Raw genomic sequence first — 20,490 nt, 5'->3', positions numbered from 1 at the left:
CGTGTCCCACTCCCACAACTCACTTGTTCCCCTCTATGCCCCCCTCAGCTTTTGGAAGTCATCCTTCCACTTCTCAAGCATCTTTGTCAGCAAAAGGATGTAAGACCAATTCTGTATGAAAGATTCCACATGCCGGAATGGTTTCAAAAGCACGGAATCCCTGCTTTGAGATGAACAACCATAGGATAAATTGTTAAAAAGTGTGTTTTTCTTTTCTTTTCTTTTTTTCTTTCTTTTCTTTTATGTCTGGAAACATGCAGATAATTATTCTTTTCCTAAGGCAGTGTCCCCAAGTCATAGCAACAAATTTTTATATAGCATTATTCTGCACAAGGGAGTCGGCAAAGCCGCACCACTAGACATGGAATGATCGTGAAAAGTTTGATTTTTATGCAATGTATAGGTTCCAACCTAATTTGATGTCTGTATTTCCAAGTGTTGTATACAGAATGCAGAAAGTTTTTTAGATGAAATGATTCTGCTCCACTCTGGGACAAAACAACCAGCCATGTTTCTAAAGCCAAAACCCACTTTTTCTTCTGCTTTAATCTAATGTTGTTTACACATTTGATGTATCAAATGTTTCTACGAGGGGTTATTTTTTTAATCTTTTGACGGTGCAAAGTACATAACATTATAATTAAATATGTTACGGGGAAATAGACTATGATATCTTGTGTTTTTCTCCTACACTTTTGTTGTGTCTTGTATTGTACAACGCAAGAATTGTATTTATTTTGTGTACACAGAGATTGTTTTAACTTGCTTGGATTACTCTAGGTTGTGGTCTCGTATATTTTCTTCATTCATGTACCATTTAGAATATCAAACAGAACCTCTTGTTTGAGTATTGTATAGGTTATACAAGATAAAACGTCTCTAAAAAGGGGTTAAACCTGGACGTACTTGCAAGAGTTTAGCTTTCTAGATGGTTCTGAATCGAGGGAAGTAGATTTGGAGGTTGGGACAAATTTGGAACTATTGTTGAGTTCTACAGTTGCACCATACATTTCCGGCATCCCTTCTCTATAGTACGTTATCTAAGAATAATACATGGAATAGAAAGTCGAGGCATTAAACTACTACTGAACAACTTTAGTCTACAATCGAAAACATGTATGTATTTTTCTTTCTTCATTCTCACATAATACATTAACAATAAAACAATTCGTAAACTCTACTACATGAGAAGACATGATATGTAACTGCACGTATAATATGAACCTAGCTAATTGTTTTTGACTAAAATCCCAACAAATCGAAATCTCTGTTACCAATTTAATTATATATCTCAAATTTACGATTGTTTAATTCGAATGTATCAATTTGTTATTTGTTGAGCATCTTTATTGTATTATCTATCTGTATAGGCGGCCGCCGCCGCCACCGCCTGCTGCGGCCATCTTAAAACACAACTAATCTATCAGGCAGGCAGGCAATATGACTAAACTTTGATCTGTCAAAAGTCAGTTTCAGTTTACACAAGCATATCCTCAGGTATTCTCAAAGAGTGACTTTTTTAATTGTTTTTTTTATTTATACGTCATTTCGATTACTTAAAATTCAGACAAGACATAATGATGATGTTTTGAAATTCATGAGGCATGATGAATTGGTTTCTGCAGCAGAACTACCCATGTTCCTAAAGCTGTGGAATGAATAACAAAAGAGAGAAACCCACTTTAATTTTTCCTTTTTTGCATTTGTTAATTGTTTTTGAATTAATCTATTCGTACATTTAAGGTCTACATCTTGGATAACATTTTATTAAGTGTAAAAATCAAGACCATTGATTTAAATAAGTGTCGGAGAAATCAACGATGAAATTGATTGCCACATCATGAAATATTATTTAGGATATCAACCAAAATATAAACGTAGTAAAATTGTATATTTTTACCAAGCAAATCCTGGCTTGATTGACAAGTTGGTTTTTTTTAATACACAATTGATGGTGTCTATCTTCTTTAATCATTCAAATGTTTATGACATACTCTTAAAGTTCATGTCTACTTTATTTTTGTCAATACATTCAAATTTTATATTAATGGCTTTGACGAGACACACAGAGTGGCTATGTCGTTTTAGTATTAATGTAAAATAGGAAATTTCTCTTTGCTTCATTAGTATTTCATTTGCAATAGGTTGAGGGAAAAAAAAAACATTAGCAAAGGGAAAAACGTTCCCATTCAACTGCTTCAATAACTTAATAAGTGCACCCAACTGGAGGTGAGGAGGTGGACCTTACTATTTTGACTTTTCTTTGCAAAATAATTTTTTTTTTAAATGATTAAATTTTTGTACATTAAACGTTCCAATTGCTCATTATTTCTTTATTTATTATATGGATATTTGAATATCAAAATTGCGAATCCTGAGTTATTGTTAAATGAATTCCCAGCAATAATTTGATGAATACTCATTATAATTATTTTAAATTAAATTTAAGCAAATATATGTAGTAACATAGATAGGGTCCCACATACTCCATTAATATGGATGACAAGAGAAACATGCGTATTGCGATTTTTATAGTGCTCAACTCCTAATAAAACGGTAATTTTTCCAACTGAATGGATTATCTAGGCGAGGCGCGGCAAAAACCCCTTTTATTGATTCGAGGACAGGACAAAAATGGATAACATAGATTCGATCTCGTAGTTAATAATTTCTATTGTCCTAATTTAAAAACAAAGCTTTGGGGGAGGACAAATGGCTTTCTCAATAAACTTCATCACAAAGTTACTTTAGAAAGTGATCTATAATAATGGAATATTAAAAAGAAAGGTCACTCACAGTTCAAAATATCTTTATAAAAAAATTGGGGAGGTAATTGCAATTAACCATATTTGTTTGGGTTGTGCTGCTTGAAACAGGGGCTGTTCGAGAAGAAAAATCCTATTTATTTTCCTTGTCTAAAGATATAGCCAAGATGGGAAGACTTAGTCTTCCGGTCTACTCAAAAACACCAGAAAAGTAACATCATTGAAACATAATAGTCATTTGACTTCTACCAAGTCTTTCAATGCATTTGAGCAAGTTTTGGCGTCTAGAAAGAAAAGGAATAGACCAAAATGTCCCTTGTTCGACCATCTCCAATTCACTATAATATGTATTTCGCACATTAAAACATTCTGCACGTTCTTCTAAAACTTTTTCCTACTTTTTAATCCTACATCCTTCAAAAAATATTAGTCAAAACTCATTTTCTTTCCGATTAATGAGAATAAAATTGCAATAATAGTATTATACTCGAGATGTTTATATCTAGCCTTATGTTGAGTTATCAAAGATTTTTGTAGCATTAATCAAAGTGAAGAGAGGAAATTATTTATTTTCTCATATAAATTATGATAATATAAAAATAGATATTTCCGCCAAGAACTTGAATTTTGAAAGTAGACAATTTGAACCTTTTTTGTTGTGAAAACATTCTCAATTGATCCTCAACCAATTGTTTTACAACAAGTTAGTCCTCAACTTCAATATAATTACACAATCTGACCCCATCCAAATATGATGAAATTTATGGACAACAATGTGCCACTTCAAATCATATAAACAATACAATTTAAGAAAAACAAAGGGATTTATAGATTTTTGTCATATCTTACTACATAAAATTAAACCATGATTTGAACAATTTAGTTGTTAGAGATTAATTGAACGAATAATGCTACTTGTACATAAATAGTTATATAATGGTTTTATATACAGATGATATGTAAACAAGAGAGTAGAATTTTTTTCTTTATTTGATTGAAATTTTTTTGACACAATCATATATTACCATATCATGTATACGTAAATCGTTGTGTAAACATATTATGTACATGTAGCACAATCGTGAGCGAACGACTATATTATAAGAGTTTTGCCACTTTGCCAAAAGATTTTAACATTTTCGTTGACATAATTTAAGGTGGTAGAAGATGATTTGATAGGAAAATTGACTGTATTTAAAACAATCTAATGAAATAATGTCACGTGACATTGTTTCAAACTTTATGTCAAAGAATTTGACACTGGAGCATGATTGATATTATAAGGTCGAGCATTAACTTGCTAATTTCTTAACATTGAGGACCAACTTACTATTTTAAATACATCTGGACTAAGTAAACAAGACATGGTAACAAAAAAATTGAATAATTATATTTCTTGTTTCATTATTTTCCTTCAATACATTCTTATAATATATATATATATAAAGGAGGGAAGGTGAAGAAAATATCAATACCCAATTCAACCTCAGTTATGGAAACTGAAAACAACAATCTCTAAGGGTGTGTTCTCTTTGCTGTTTTCGGGCCGTTTTCGATTTTCGATTTTTTAAAACGGTGAAAACGCGTTCTCTTTCCCATTTTCGAAAACGAAAAAAAAATTGTGAAGAAAACACAAAACGACATTTTTATCGTTTTGGATGTTTTCAGTACAAAACTTGAAAAAAATGAAAACACGGGAAATGGTTCCATTTGAGAAATAGTTTTTCAAACTGGCAAAAAAAAACGCATTTTCAACAATTTCAAAACAGACACTAAAAACACAAAACCCAAAATGAATTCAAAACTCAAAACTACAAAATTGAAACACGAAGAGAACGACCCCTAATTATTCGGGACAAAGAGAATCGAAATTGGACATGTGAAAACATATTAATAAATTGAATTAGCAATGAACTGAAGATAGATGGTGGTCCCACTATTGTACCAGTACAAAAATATATGTAAATGGATTCTCTTTCATGCACATAGAGTATGTATTATATTTCTTCTTCTCAATCCTTTGGTGAAACATTCCAACAACTTTCGTGTTTAAAACAAATATGTCTATATCCATATTACATTTTTATTTATAGTACTTACTTTTCCTCGAAATCGAACACATCAATTTTTTTTAAGAGAATTCTCGTCCGCCTTTTTTTCCCTCTATTTTCATATTTGATAGCAATTTCTACTTTTATTTTTCATTACTTCATTTTCGCCGAAACCATCCAAAGTAATAATAATACTAATAATACACTTTATTGTTATTTTTAATTTCAATTTAAATACAATAGGACCAAACTAACATGCCAACCAATAATGGTCATTCTTATTTTCTATGAAATTTGTATATTTCTCTTTTAGCAGCCATAAATTAATGTTATTTGAATAGTCTAGTCTTTCATCTCCTTCCCCAATATTAGTCTTGAATTTGTAAGTGGAAAATTCAAATTAATATTTAATTAATTACAGAAATTAACAACGTTAATCACATTCCCGAGATGGATTGGAAATAATAATAAATGTATTTACATCATCCTTCTTTGTTTGAATGAGAATATTGCCCTTTTGACTTGCGTTCAAAGGAGAAAATTGGGATGCAAAATTTATTTATTTAATTTTCTCTATACCTTCTCTACGTTTCTTTATACTAGAAGATTTTATTAAATTGAAGATATATACACACCACTAATAACATTAATATACTTTTCGCCTAGTCTGAGTGTAAGAAAGTATTTAAGCTTAGTTTGGGAGCAAGCAGGGGTCTAAACTCAACCCATGGATTACTCGAAGTGCGAGCCAAACATAAAAAAATTTGGACGAGTCGAACAAACGAGGGATGAGCTTGGCTCGTGGGCTCCTCAAAAAAATGTGGCCAAATGGTCACATTTTTTGTGACTATTTGGTCATATTTCCAATATATATACACATTACATGCAAACTCAAAACGATTCTCTTCTTTTTTACAGTACATTCTCCAAAAATCACTATTTCAAAATACATTTTCTCTAAAATCTAATTTTAACGGAACCCAAATAGAGGCTATGTACATGGGTTTGTGGGCGAGTTCGGTGCGGCCCTTGTGCTCAAGAGCTTGCCACTAGCTGAGCGTAAGCTAATGAGCCAAATCGACTCGGTTCGGTCCATTGATGGGTGTAAGAAAGGATTTAAGTAATACTTTGATCAATTTTGAAATTGTTCTTAAAAATTTTGATCAAACAAGACTGTTCAATATGATATTCATAATATTAGTTTCAACATAAAGATGGCAATCGAGCAAGGTAGGGAGGAAAGGGAATTTTCGAGATATAAGAATTGAAATGAATTACGCGAGAATAAATTTTTTTCCCATTGAAATCGAACCTAAACCCATGTTCAAGAGATAGTTGTTAGCTCCATGGCTCCATGTTTAGATTCCTAACCTAATTTAAGTATTTATATATTTATTTTTTAAAACTGATTTAAAATTTAAATATAAAATAGCCATTTTGCCAACCCTATTAAAAGAATGCTCCATCTTCGGAACAATATTTTGATAAACGAGGCTTTTAGTGATATAGTCATATACCTACACTATAATATATCTCCCTCCGTTTCTTCTCCTTCTCTCTGTAGACCACAAATGAATTCCGGAAAGACGCCCTTTAGATGACGACACCCTTTACCACTGCCATCATAATTCTCCTCACTGCCCTCGCCGTATCTTCTCTGACACCCTCAGCCAATGCACTTGGTGGCTCCGCCTCCACGGTGGCCGTTGTTTACGGTTCTGCCACCACTATCTGCACCATAATTGCCCAGCAACCCCTCCAACAAATTCAATGCTGGCAGAACGGTCAGCTGCTGCCACCTATCATCCCTAACACCTCCTTCGACTACATCGCCGGCGGCCGTGACACCCTCTGCGCCACCCGCTCCGGTGGGTTCAGTCTTCTCTGCTGGAACACCACCTTCAACTCGAAAAGGCTGTACAACAATTATTCAGCTCCGTTAACTAGTCTAACAATTGGTGACACTCAAATTTGTGGTCTAACAAACATCAGTTCAGGGCAGAACGTCATTTGCTGGCGAGGAAATGACATATCATCCTCTCCCACCCCAAATGAGACATTGAGATTTCGCGCAATTTCATCCGGGTTGGGATTTTCTTGCGGAGTTGTTGAGGGCGCTAATCGAGTTTTGTGCTGGGGCGATGACAGTGTTTCTCTCTCCATACAATCGGCGTTCTCAAAATTTTCAATGTTGAATATTCAGGTTGGTGGAAGACATGCCTGTGGAATGGATAATTCAGGATTTGTGATTTGCAAAGGAAATAATAACAATGGTCAGTTGGATGTGCCATCAAATTCATCATACGAGTACATTGGGCTAGCCCTCGGGTCGAATCACTGTTGCGCAATCAGAAGATTGAACCGAACGGTTGTTTGTTGGGGCGGGAACGGTGAATTTTCGAGTAATGATACTGATGGGATTTCATTCGAGTCTATCGTTGCAGGATTGAATTTTACTTGTGGATTGACAACAAGCAATTTTTCAGTGATTTGCTGGGGTCCTGGTTGGCCTTATTCTTCTGGGATTGAGCTTCCTTTGCAAAAGTCTCTTCCGGGGCCATGTTTGGAGACTCCTTGTGAATGTAATATATATCCTGAATCTCAAACACTTTGTTTTGGAAATGGTCATATTTGTAGGCCTTGCGATACAATTTTAATTCCACCGCCGATTTTACCACCATCATCACCACCAGTTACTAGTCCTCCCCCTTCGAGGAGACTCCGAAGGGGTTTATTAGCGTTTGCGATTGTTGGATCAGTTGGGGGTTTTGCTGGGATTTGTACTGTAATTTATTGTTTGTGGACCGGTGTTTGTTTTGGGAAGAAGAAAATTCACAACTCGGTGCAGCCCACTATTACTGGTGCTAATGCTGCTCCGCAGTCTAATAGTAGCCCACCTTCGAGATCATCAACTCTTCGGCGCCAGGGGTCGATTCTCATGAGACGCCAGAGGAGTGGAACTTCATCAAAACATGCAGACAGGGCAGAGGAGCTTTTGTTTTCGGACCTGGCTTCTGCCACTAATAATTTCTCTTTAGAGAACAAGATTGGTGCTGGGAGTTTTGGGGTTGTATACAAAGGCAAACTTCCTGATGGGCGCGAAGTTGCCATCAAAAGAGGTGAGACGAGTCCAAAGACGAAGAAATTTCAAGAAAAGGAGAGTGCGTTTGAATCAGAACTGGCATTCTTATCGCGGCTTCATCACAAGCACTTGGTGAGGCTGGTTGGTTATTGTGAAGAAAGGGATGAAAGGCTTTTAGTTTACGAGTATATGAAGAATGGAGCTCTTTATGATCATTTACATGACAAGAACAATGCACAAAAGAGTAGCAGTGCAGTGAATTCTTGGAAAATGAGGATCAAAATTTCACTAGACGCTGCTCGTGGCATTGAGTATCTACATAATTATGCAGTTCCGCCCATAATTCATCGCGACATTAAGTCCTCAAACATATTGCTCGATGCAAACTGGACGGCACGAGTGTCTGATTTTGGCTTATCCTTAATGGGACCAGAAAATGTTCGTGATTATAGACCAATGAAGGCGGCTGGGACAGTTGGTTACATTGATCCAGAGTATTACGGACTAAATGTATTGACAGCAAAGAGCGATGTTTATGGCCTTGGAGTAGTGTTACTCGAACTTTTGACAGGGAAGCGAGCATTATTCAAGACGGGTGAAAATGGGGGTGAACCAATAAGCGTGGTAAACTATGCAGTACCAGCAATCATGGCCGGAGAATTGGCCAAAATATTGGACCCTCGGGTTGGTCCGCCGGATATAAACGAATCCGAGGCGGTGGAACTGGTGGCGTTCACTGCTATGCATTGCGTGCATTTAGAAGGTAAAGATAGGCCTAGCATTACAGACATTGTTTCTAATTTGGAGCGAGCATTTGCTCTATGTGATGATAGCCATGGCAGCATTTCTAGTGGCCCAATATCCATTGTTTCAGATTGAAATTTAGACAAAATCAATTCTTTCCCTTCATGTTTTCTGTTTTTTCTTTTTATTTTTTGAGGTATAATTCATGTTGTGAATAATTTGTAGTGTGACTGTAGAGTAACATGAGTTGTAACTTAGGATTCTTTGTAGAATGCTAACGAACGAAATTTTTTACTTTCGTTTATGTGCGCAGATGAGTTTAATTTCTTCGCCTTAGTCAACATCTTGTACTTCTGTTTAATTATCCACCACTAAATTTTTGATGCATTGACGCATCAACTCGTGAAATTTTGACAAATTAGGGTTGTGGGTGGTGGGATGCTTCTTAAGAAGAGCCAAAAGATATGGTGTAGACTGAGGTGAGGCCACGTGGTCGGAAGAAAGTCTAATCTGTACCAAAAAATGGTCAGAGCAAGCTAATCCGTGACGTTATTATAATATAAATATTTATTCATACTTGAGTGTTGGGCTAAATTGACTTTGAAATTTCTGAATAAAGGCGGTTTAGAACATTCAAACATGTAGACACGTGAAGGGGCCCGTTTTGAACTTCAATTCTTGATTTATTAACATTTAACAAAACGGTGTAACAGGTAAATAAATATATAATTAAATCCTCTCATATAAAATAAATGACCGCTGGAAAATTTACTAGCACAATTATGGATAATAAATGTAGAAAAAGGCCAAAGGGGTTACGAGGTGGTGGATTTATTGGTGGCCGGTGAGGGGAGGTGAGCCACCCCTCCCAAGCAGTTAAAGGACAACTGAAAATTTTGAGATACCCTTTCACGTCAGCAGCTTAACCTGAAAACTAGAAGTAGATAATATATATTTTTTTAAAGGAATTGCACGAACCCAATTGCTAGTTGCTACACAGTTTAAACTAACATCCCATCCATTGTCCGAGTTTGATCAAATATTTATGGAGATCGATTGTACTATATTGCTGGATATCTTCTTCTTCTTTGATGCGTCTCAACTTCGTTCATCCAATCTGAGAGCCACATGAGGCCTTTATAGCCAAAATATGCCAATGTAGTTATAATAACAGCAATGATAAGAAGCAAAAGAATCCTCCGAATGGCAGAAACGATTTTCTGTTCAGAATCAATTGTTAGATGAGAAAAATATTTAAGAGCTATCTGTGACTTCGACTTTCGAATATAGCACAAACCTGCAGTGTAGATATATTCTTGTCTTCCTGCACCCGTTGTCTTCTTCTTCTACGTTTTGTCACGTTGTTTTCAGTATCAGGCTCCTTTTCCTTCCATTACATAGAAAAGAAAATTGGAGTAAGATTAAGCATGAGCTGAGAATTGCATCATGATAAAGTTACAACACACTGAAATATGCAAGACAAACACAAATGCATAACTGGCATTAGCAACTTCACTGAATTCGGTAGGTAAGGATGTTTTGATGTATCCGTACAACAAATCATATGCCCCTGTTTGGACTCCATCAAAATAAGATTTTGAGGAAAAATGTATTTTGAAATGGTGATTTTATGTGTGGTTAAAGAAAATGAAGTGTTTACATTATTTTAGGAAAGAATGTGCGGTTAAAAATAAGTTCTAAAAAAAATACATTTTTTAGGAAAAATGGGGCCCAAACAGGGCAAATGCCAATTTAATTGAAAAAAAGGGGGAAAAAAAAAAAGGAAGAAGCAAGCTCGGCAATACATCCATTATTTTTTCTGCAACAGCTATAAACAGTAGTCCTGAAACTCCAAGCCATGTCACCAATAATTTCTAAAATTAACGGTTAGAACTTCAATTATTAAGCACCAACAATGGAAAAACCTTGTACTTCAGAGGCCTTATTTCAGTCTACCACACTCGAGTTTCTGTCCTCTATACTCCAGAATTGCCTCAATGATAGGCATTATGCTTCAGAGGGAGTGCATTCTCAGCTCTTGCCTCTTGATAGGTGGAAGTGCAACAAAAAAAACTAGCTCTAATTCCAGCTCAAATTGAATGTCTTAGTTCCAATTGGCATAAATGCTGTAGGGTAGACATAAGAATACTTTTCTAGGGTAGACTTGAGAAAACATTTTTCATACTACCACTCAAATTCTTGATACGGCACACAGTGAATTGTAAGGATGGGACCTTATATGCACCACCAGAAGTTAGTAAAAAGGAAAATAAGTTGGCCCAATTAACTTGGATTTTAAAATTGCAAGATTATTTTAACGAGGATAGCTTAAAAAGAACTATTATGAGAATGACTTTCATTTTATAGTGGACACTATGTTGAGATATTCTATAAGCAGATACCACTTAATTGGACGAGGAAAAAAATGTTAGTCAGAAAAAAAAATTGAGGAAGAAGACACCAGGAAGACATCAGACAAGGTTCACTGATATTAAGCACAAATCTAGGTGGCAATTATATAGCATTAAATGATAAAAATTCATTTAACTGTAAAGTTACATGACTCGTTTAATTGAACCTATATGGTGTAGCCATCTAGACTGGTGCACTAGCACCACTGGTGCTAAATAGCATTATTCTAGCATAAATACTACAAAAACAGTTTGGAACATGTTCTCCATGAAGTAGGATGCATAACATCAATTTTAAAAATCCAATAAACTGAGTAAGAACAAATACTCAAAATTTAATTTTTAACAATTTTAAACCCAATAGTATTTCACCCCACCATGTCCAGGAAAGCTGAACACACTCGATGGTTTAGCTATAAAGACAAACAAATTCACAAGAAACAAAATGTGATTATAAAATTAACAAGACAATACGAAAGAAACTCCAGTACGACCAAACTAATTAACAAGATAATACGAAAGAAACTCCAGTAAGACCAAACTAAGAAGAAGGGGCTCCCCTTCAAATCAATTGGATAGTTAAATGCAAAAGAAAACTGCAGTACTCTATGGCTTTACTTTATCTTAAACATCTTCAGAATTAGTGGGTGGGGTCAGCTTGTTTCCGTAAAGATAATTCGAGGTCCAAGGGCTTGCATATTTTATCTATACAAAATTGATTAGATACCACTGATTCGAAGAAAAAAGTAGTCATTACCTCCACCAACTTTGATTTACGAAGCTGTAACTCTGCATCAGAAACCTTCACTTTACTCTTGCAATCAGAATCACAAGGAAGAAGTCCAAATCCATACTGATTCCTAGATATATCTTTGGGATCACAGCCAGCTTGGAGATATGCTGATTGCACATCCTCACATAGCCACTCCCTTTTTAAGGTTTGGCATCCACAGCGAACAGTGACCTTCAGCAAGAGTAAAGTATACATGTATTTATCCATGTATTGACTAAGCCTTCATTTGGCAAATTTATAAAGAGAAATACCAATGGGTCAAAAAACACATCATTTAGTAGCCAGTATGGTTATCTCAACTGAATACTTGAAAATTACCATAGCAAAAATGATTTTCTGAAGCAACAAACTAGAACTGGGAATACCATTATGGTCTCTAACTCAAATTACCCCAAGAAATGTAAAACAAGATTTTAAAGAGCTTACAACTCCACTGGTTTGAGTAGATGCGTGAACGAAAAATGTCTATCATCATTACACCCACAAACACAAGAACACATGTATTTATCCATGTATTGACTAAGCCTTCTTTTGCAAATTTATAAATCAATTTATAAAGAGAAATACTGATGTGTCCAAAAACACATCATTTAGTAACCAATTATGGTTATCTCAACTGAACACTTGAAAATTACCATAGCAAAAATGATTTTCAGAAGCAACAAACTAAAACAGGGAATACGATTATGATCTCTAACTCAAATTAGCACAGGAAATGTAAAACCAGATTTTCAAGAGCTTACAACTCTAGCGGTTTGTCTAGAGGCATCGAACAAAATCTATAGATTGGTTAGTTTGGCTTATAAAATCTGTTCATTGATAAAAATAGCTGAAGACATGAAATCCATTATCCATGTAATTCATATTCCAATATTTATTTTTTGGTAATACAAATTACGAGAAATTGAATGGACCCACAATATTTGACTTCTCAAAACTCATCCAAATACACTCTGTCGCTGCGTTAATTAAAAATAGAACCAGTTCTGGTCTAAAGTTATCTTTTCCTGTGAAAAGCTATAGCTACCAAACATTGTTCAACATAGAAATTTGGAACAGCTGAAAATCATGTTTTTGAGTGTATGTAAATGCCAAAAATTGAACCACATTAACAACATATTTAGTTAATTGTTAAAAGATAAAATAAAAATAAAAATAATAAAAAGGTAAAGTATTTTGGCAAAGAAGGTTACTTGCAAAAATTATAAGCTTGGCCAAACATGTTATGAGTGAGGGACGTGTTGAAAACAATATTTAAATGACATACATATGGCCCAGTGTAATAGTTTAAGCTTATAGATTAAGTGGATAAACAAACAGGTAGTAAGAACATATAGGGTTACCTTTTTAAAGCACTTGTCAGGTGATGGACATGGACCGGGATGACACGTCTCTGGGCATAAATGTTTACAGTTTGGCAACTTTCTGAAAATCCAAGATAATAAATAACTATATAGATTTAACAACAGATATCAAAAAGCAACACTCATACACAAACAGGAATGAGAAAACGACTTGGATTGTCTGCATATACATAAATAAAATTATAGATGCCTAACATGTTGCCACGACAGAATGAGATCTGACTCGAACATAGAATCTAACCCCCTCCCCAGTACACAGGTGCTAAATAAACTAATTTAAGGGGAAAAAGGGCAAAAAATATGACAGCTGATGTTTAACTCGAGGTGGAAAATGAAAAATCTGAGTGTTTTATGGAACAATACGGCACAGCTCCCATCTAATTTTAGAACTAAAAAAAACAACGGTCCCAGGGTTAAATAGCATTATAGCAATAAGCATTTAGTTCATACACTACTCTTTTGGCTTCTTTCTTCCAAAAACTATATATCCTTTCATCACATCATTTACTGCAGATGTGGAGAAATTTTGTTCTACATATCAACAATTTGTATGATAGTAAGAAATGCAGTATAAAAGTGCTTCACAATGCAGACCTCTCTCTCCCCTTGATTTATTTTCAAGATCAGAAACTGAATAAATCCTTGTTTTATATATATATATATATATAATTTTCTAATTGTCTTAAAAGAATTCTTGCTTAATTTTTCAATTGAAATCATATATCTTCTATGATCATTGGTCCTACTTCAAATACATTCACCCTCCACCCCCACCCCTACCCCAAATAAAAAATGATTGTGCACCCTTTCCCTGCATATTTATTAGAAAGATGTCAGAAAAAATGAACAGTTCCCTTTGCCCAGAGAAGCTTAATCTCCAACAGAACATCATTGCATTCATCAGTAGAATAGTTTTTACACATAAATCTCTTCACAGGCCATCTACACTGGCTAAGACTGCTGTAATTAGCCCTGCATTATCTGTACAATTAAAACTTAAAAGAGCCTATTACATAACATGTGATCTTAGCCTTCTTAAGCAAGTTGGCCTGCATATCAAAAATCATCAACTTGTCACGTATTTTAGAATCCATATGATCAAAATACTCAGATAAGGATCCCATTGAGGTTTTGTTTCCCAACTACATGTTCTTCTTTCTGTAGGATTCTTTTCCATCATTGGGAGAAGGTAGGGTGATAGACAATAGCTTTATTTAATTTCCCTACATGGCAGGGTGAAGGAACACAAGCGGCTCTGGCGAAGAAAGTGAGAAAACGAATCATAACAGAGTTACTCAGAAGACTAGCCTCTTTCTTTGTACAGGTTACCATTTCTCGTATACTTTCATATCTTTGAGAAAATTCTAGACAGTAAAAATCTATTACCTATGACAAGGACCTCTGCATGAACGAACGGCAATTTGCTCTTCTTTTGACATGGAATTAAAATATTTACACTCAAAAACATGCACCATGGCTCCGCAGTGACATGAACGCTTAATCAGTGCTTTACAAGGAGGGCATTCTCCTTGATGACATGGCAGGGGGCAAGGATGCGGACATGTAGGATGTCTCTCCTGAATGCAGACCACAGAAAGAGAATGCCGTAAATTCAGAATAAAATGCCAGAAAATAGAACTTCCAGATGAATCAGATACATAACTATGTTGATTATTGTGGATGCCCTAGAAAACTAAGATTGTTGTGTTAGTACACAATGCCCTCAATAAAACTTCCATATGTGATATACATAAAATATTATTGAAAGTTGTAGTGCATTCCTCAACAATAAGATTGATGTATGTAGTTACTTCTGAGCAAGAAAAAATTAAAGTAAGATTTTCTTCAGTAATCAGCATGATAACAAGCTCACAACACAAAGTTTTCACCTTTTCACAAGGAAGAGTGCACTTTTCACAGGACTCGCCTCTACTAATTCCATCTGATTTTGATATATGATGTGCTAAGGCATGGCATACGTAAGTGCAATAATGATTTCCACAAGGCAGAGGATTTCCACACAAGTTCTCACAAGAAAATTCTGCTCTATTTGAACAGACAATCTGGAGGAAGATTAAGAGAATTAGAAAGTCATTAACGCCAAATACACATGAACTGGAAGCCCAAAAAGCATCTCCCGCAAAATAAGGAAAGAAAATAAGATAGAAAAAGAAGACGTGAATATACAGCAGAATGCAGATGAAAAATTGTCTTATTTACAGCTTTAAGAAACTCTAATACTAACCATCCTCTCTGCACCTATGTGATGACCAACACAGGATCTCAACACAAGTTCTGAGCAAGGAGGACAAGGAACGCCAGGAGTAAGTTCAGTCTGATAGTTTGACTTCTTTTTCTTGGGTTTCAATGTAAATTCAGGAATAGGAGGAGGTATTGGTCCATGACACCTACATATATAAAAATTGTTAATTTACAAGGTATTGCACCTTCAGGAAAATATTAGATAAAATACTAGTATTTGATAAAAAAGCAAACCTTAATTTGCACTTGTGTCTGCATGGGTATTCTTCATCGCAAATTAGCCGACACGGAGGGCAAGCTCCATAATGGCATTTATGAGGCTGGAAAACCATTTAACATGAATTACGGCAGGAATAGTTTATAATTTAAACTCAAAAGTCCTTGAAAAAATAGATATAGTTGTTCAAAGAGGGGCCAAAGCATTCAAATATGAAGACATTAATATATAAGCAACAGAAATTAAAAGCAAAATAAAGCACAAACCCAATAATTACCTTTAAGTATATTCATTTATTAATACTAGTATGTCTTGTAAGGTGAATTAGACAATAGTGACAGAATTAAGGAAGAAAATGAAACTAAAATCCCTTTATTCGTAGTGTCCAGTATGGTCTAATGCTACATACCAAACACACGTCAAAATTAACAGAGGATAGTAGAATAAGACAAGTAACCACCAATACTACCTTGCCACTGGATGCATGCCTGCATAAACGAGGTATACGACATGGTTTGGGACACTTTGGAGGTTTTTGCTCAGCCTCTGTGCCGCAAGGAACCTGATAAAAAAGTAAAGAAATTAGTTGTAACTTGTGGAACGAGTGCTGCAATCTAACCCTAAAGGAAATTTGTTTTCAATTGTTTGAAATATAACTGTTACTTCAGATTTCCCATATAACAATTTATGGATCAGTCGTCTAAATTGAAAGAATCTGCAGAAACTGATGGAATACAAACTGATGGAATATTGGAAGGATATTTTTACATTTAGTTTCCAATTTTGATATTTAAGTCAGGAAACATAATTAAAGACTGATTTTAGTATATTCCTACTTCAATTAAGATTAGTTTTCACCCTATATAAAGGGGGCTTATGCGATGTAATGGAGACAAGCTTTGAACATGAAATAAAGATTGATATTTTCTCCCCAACTTCTCCTCCATCTGTCTGGTTCTTCTCCCCTTTCTATCTCCCTCCTTCTACATTCCCCTCCTCTTCTATTTCTCCCTCCTTTCTCCTCTTCTCCCCTTTCCCTTTCGCCTGTAATTCTCCTATTGCACCCTGCATCAATTTTGGTGAATGTAATGGAGACAACTTTGACATATAAAATAAATTGAAATTCTTCCCCTATTTCTCTCTGTTCTCTCCCTCTTCTTCTCTCTTTTCCCCCTCATTTCTCTTCTTCTCTTCCCTTTCCCCTTCTCCTACAATTCTTCCATAATATCTTGCATCAAAAACATTTTCAGGACCTAAACAAAGATGCCACATTGCAATAGCAGCATAGCTTAAAAGCAGCCAAAAGGCATACCTAGAGCTAGTTTTTATGGAATACACTGTTCATGCTTACAAAACATAGTATTATTTTTCGAATCCAATGTGGAATAGCATATGATAATAATCCCCAAGTTTAAAGCTGTGTCTCCCAATTAGGAAACTGCTACCTCAAGAAGTACCAAGTAATGAACGGTTTTGGAAGTGTCTTCCAAGGTTTACATTCACTGTGGGGGATTTCAAAGTACATAAAATCTTACAACCAATGTGAAGATATCAATAGGGACTTTTGCATTAAAAATTTTAAAAAGGAAAAGGAGATAGCCCGATAGTAGGTATTATGTTATACAACACTAACTCCAACAGCTTAAAATCTGCAGTATGCTGCTGGAGCAAGGCTTGAACTTGAGAATTTAACGTGAGATCAAATTTTGTCTATAGTTTGGATTGAAATATAAGCATGTGAAAGAATATCTGTGAAACTCTTAACAAAGATAATAAACATAAATCAAATTATTTTCTATAGCAAAAGGAGCTAAGACTTTGGTTGGCACCCATCCAATAGTATATAAATATGTAATTGAACAATCAAATTCAGCACAAAATTATTAAACACTTCTTTTTCTCTTTTCCTTCTAGTTATAATCAAAAGCTACGTACTCTCTCTTAGTCTTGTTAACTTAGCCCAACAACGGAGGCCTTATCATACTAACAGTATAGCCCAAAGTTGACCCGTGGGTGCCACAGGCTCAAATGTGTAAATATCTTCCAATGCTAGAACAATGGTATGCAAATCTGATCCTACAAATCATTTACAGTATTGAGAGCTTTAAAAAACACTGACATAAAAGATCTGCCGAAGTTCTTCACATATCATGTATTAGAAATTGCCTCTGAGAAATTAGTGATGCAATTTTGTAGTTATCCAACACTGAGCTTTATAAAAAATGAAGCGACATACAGAGGGGCGGGAGGGGGATAAACTATTTTTCTGGGAGAATAATACTTCATTCATAGGACGAATAGCCTTTTATTATCGGCTTTTGCAGGGTAATGAAGGGATTGCTTTGAAGCCCAAAGGGGTGAACGCCTGGCTATTTCCCCTGTCCAGTCCACCTAGTTGGACCAAGCTAATGAGATCTTCTTTATTTTTGTTTTCATTTTATCCCTTTACAACTTAAGCACTCGAAAATTTTGGCAAGGCATTTCTCTAAACATAAAACAAAATAAAAAAAAATTAAAAACTACTATATGCTATATAACAAGGCAATACTATCACAGGACCAATGATAAGTAAAGCTGAAAACCCACTTTCTAATCAATAGCACAAACAGTATTAGCTCAATTTCCAGTACACAAATGCTCACCTCAAAGTGTGTCGTCCCGCATGAACATGAGATAGAGACCATCAATGGGCAAGGAGCACAAGCACCTCTACAAGAAAAAGACGAATTTTGAAATAGTTCACCTAGGAAACTCTGTTCTAAGCATTACACAGAACTAATCACAATTGAATTTACCTATGACATGGAGCAGGGCATTTATGGTTCCTACATCTGAGCTTCCGGTCACAAATCTGCATCTCCAAAGCAACAAAACACTATTAAGACATCAGCTATTATTTCAAAAACTTTTGGAACATAAAGATGACAGCGTCACAAACCTCTGAGCAAGGTGGGCACTCCCCATTACAGCAGCGACGCTTACATGCATGTCGTCCACAATCTCTCATTTTCTGGCACTTCCTCTCGCAGGTTAAGTCTTGATAACAAGGAACCTATTCTAAATGTAGTTAACCATTTCCAATATTGATCACGTTATAGAAAAATACTGAGAGGCGTGAGAGAACCGAAATCAATGGCTTAACTAGAATTTCTAGGTCATACCTGTTTTTTCAAGCTTCCACACCTACACGACTTCATAACGACAATCCTACAAGTCTCAATGCAGGGTCCATGATGGCACCTTTCAGGACACCTATGGAACCCGCAGCTCAGCATCTTATTACAAGTTGCCCCACAAAGTGGCACAGTCACATCACATGCCATCCCCTCATATATTCGATTGCCACAAGGACAAGTCCTCTTCCCTTGAAACGGGCACTCCCCACACTCTCCCTCATGACATCCCCTTTCGCAGCCATGTTTCCCGCACCCCAAGATTTTATCGCACGCGTTTTCGCACCTAAAATGCCTCTCACAACACTGTCTCTCCATCTTCACCCTCCCACATTGGCACCTATAAACACCCTTCTCTCTGCACGGCGGGCAATCCCCTTCATGGCAAATTTCTCCACACCTATGAACCCCACACTCCAGAAATTTCCTGCACACGCCATTACATGAAAAATTCTTAAATCCGCATCTCTTCACATCCTCCAGCTTCCCGCAAAAGCACTTCGTCTTGACTAATTTTGGGCAAGAGGGGCAAGCCCCTGGGTGACACAAGAGCAAGCAAAAATGCCCACAATTGTTTCTTAAAGCCTGACCACATATTTCCCCACAGGAATGGGGTAAAATCCATGGATCACGAGGCGGATCCTCAAGTTTCCCACAAAAACAATAGTAGTTCTTGGGGGTTTGTGATTTGAGGTACTCGACACGGCACTTTGGGCAGGGCCAGACAATGGAGTTCTCATCCGGAATTGCAGCACGTGAGGTGGCGCGTAAGGTAGCGAGGGTGGTGGATTGGTGCGCCCAGGATTGGATGCAGAGGAGGTGGAAGAGGGCAAAGCAACGGGAGGTACAGGACCAGGTGGGATCAGTGGGCTTGATGCGTTCGAGACAGATGAGGCAGGAGAGAGCACCGGAGCGGGAGGAGATTAAGAAAGATTGAATTTTGATGAGGTCGTGCTGAGAGGTGGAAACTGTAGAGGAATGAGAGAGGTACGATTGGAAGATGGAGGAGGAGTGATCCACATGGTGGTGGTCGCGGGTTGGGGAGTCATTATCGGAGTCCGAGGAGAGTGGTGGAGATTGGGGCAGAGGGAGAGTGGCGACCATTGAGGTGGACATTTCGAAAAATTCGGTGGTACAGTCAGCGGTGGCTGAGGGTGCTTTCGGCTTTTGAGTTCATCCGAAGAAATAAATAGTCCGCACTTATCTCACAATCATTTCATTAAAATAAAATTCTTTTTCTCTTGAATTTATATCACAATAAACTTTTATTTGACCCTCTTTTAAAACAAAATAATTTCTTTTTCATACTTATTTTTTAACTTATATTCTTGCAATAAAATATTCTTCACAAAATTCAAAAAAAAAAAATCATACTTTTTTAACCACAATTTTTAAAAAATCACTATTCAAAACATTATTTTTACATAATAATATCCATCAAATAGGGCTCAAACACTTTGCATGTAAATTTAAATTCTATTTTTACTTTTTAATTGTACCTTCTTCAACAAATCACTATCTCACGGCTCTCTTTTTTTTTTATTTAATTATTATTATTATTATTATTTTGACCGAAAGACTCATTTTAATGATTGTCGAAAGGAGCTAAAATTGCATGAGCCCGTTGG

At 35.9% G+C, this 20,490-nt stretch overlaps 2 protein-coding genes across 2 annotated transcripts; one reads left to right on the top strand and one right to left on the bottom strand.

The window, feature by feature from the left end:
• The first annotated feature begins 6,322 nt into the window (after positions 1-6,322).
• LOC111381762 (putative serine/threonine-protein kinase-like protein CCR3) lies at positions 6,323-8,946 on the top strand. The gene has a single exon (XM_023005586.1). The coding sequence runs from the start codon at positions 6,414-6,416 to the stop codon at positions 8,775-8,777; it is 2,364 nt and encodes a 787-aa protein (XP_022861354.1). The 5' UTR covers positions 6,323-6,413; the 3' UTR covers positions 8,778-8,946.
• A 420-nt stretch (positions 8,947-9,366) lies between these two features.
• On the bottom strand, positions 9,367-20,046 carry LOC111381765 (NF-X1-type zinc finger protein NFXL2). Its single transcript, XM_023005589.1, has 13 exons — positions 18,851-20,046; positions 18,628-18,741; positions 18,485-18,540; positions 18,332-18,398; positions 16,159-16,251; positions 15,707-15,792; positions 15,456-15,618; positions 15,100-15,273; positions 14,597-14,787; positions 13,190-13,271; positions 11,811-12,017; positions 9,940-10,029; positions 9,367-9,862 (listed from the first exon to the last, which is right to left on the bottom strand). The coding sequence occupies exons 1-13, from the start codon at positions 19,976-19,978 to the stop codon at positions 9,704-9,706; spliced, it is 2,610 nt and encodes an 869-aa protein (XP_022861357.1). The 5' UTR covers positions 19,979-20,046; the 3' UTR covers positions 9,367-9,703.
• Between the last annotated feature and the right edge of the window lie 444 nt (positions 20,047-20,490).

The sequence above is a fragment of the Olea europaea genome, unplaced genomic scaffold, assembly GCF_002742605.1.
Source record: "Olea europaea var. sylvestris unplaced genomic scaffold, O_europaea_v1 scaffold2368, whole genome shotgun sequence".
NCBI classification, from domain to species: Eukaryota; Viridiplantae; Streptophyta; class Magnoliopsida; order Lamiales; family Oleaceae; genus Olea; species Olea europaea.
Note: the sequence above shows the minus strand (reverse complement) of the source record. Positions and strands in the feature narration are given on the sequence as shown.

Bases quoted from the DNA above. Each gene is read 5' to 3' on its own strand.
- LOC111381762 (XM_023005586.1), top strand. From the start codon at position 6,414: ATGACGACACCCTTTACCACTGCCATCATAATTCTCCTCACTGCCCTC.
- LOC111381765 (XM_023005589.1), bottom strand. From the start codon at position 19,978: ATGTCCACCTCAATGGTCGCCACTCTCCCTCTGCCCCAATCTCCACCA. The intron at 18,399-18,484 runs GTAAATTCAATT...TTTTTCTTGTAG, and splicing joins TGCCCTGCTCCATGTCATAG to AGGTGCTTGTGCTCCTTGCC. The intron at 9,863-9,939 runs GTTTGTGCTATA...GATTCTGAACAG, and splicing joins AGAATATATCTACACTGCAG to AAAATCGTTTCTGCCATTCG.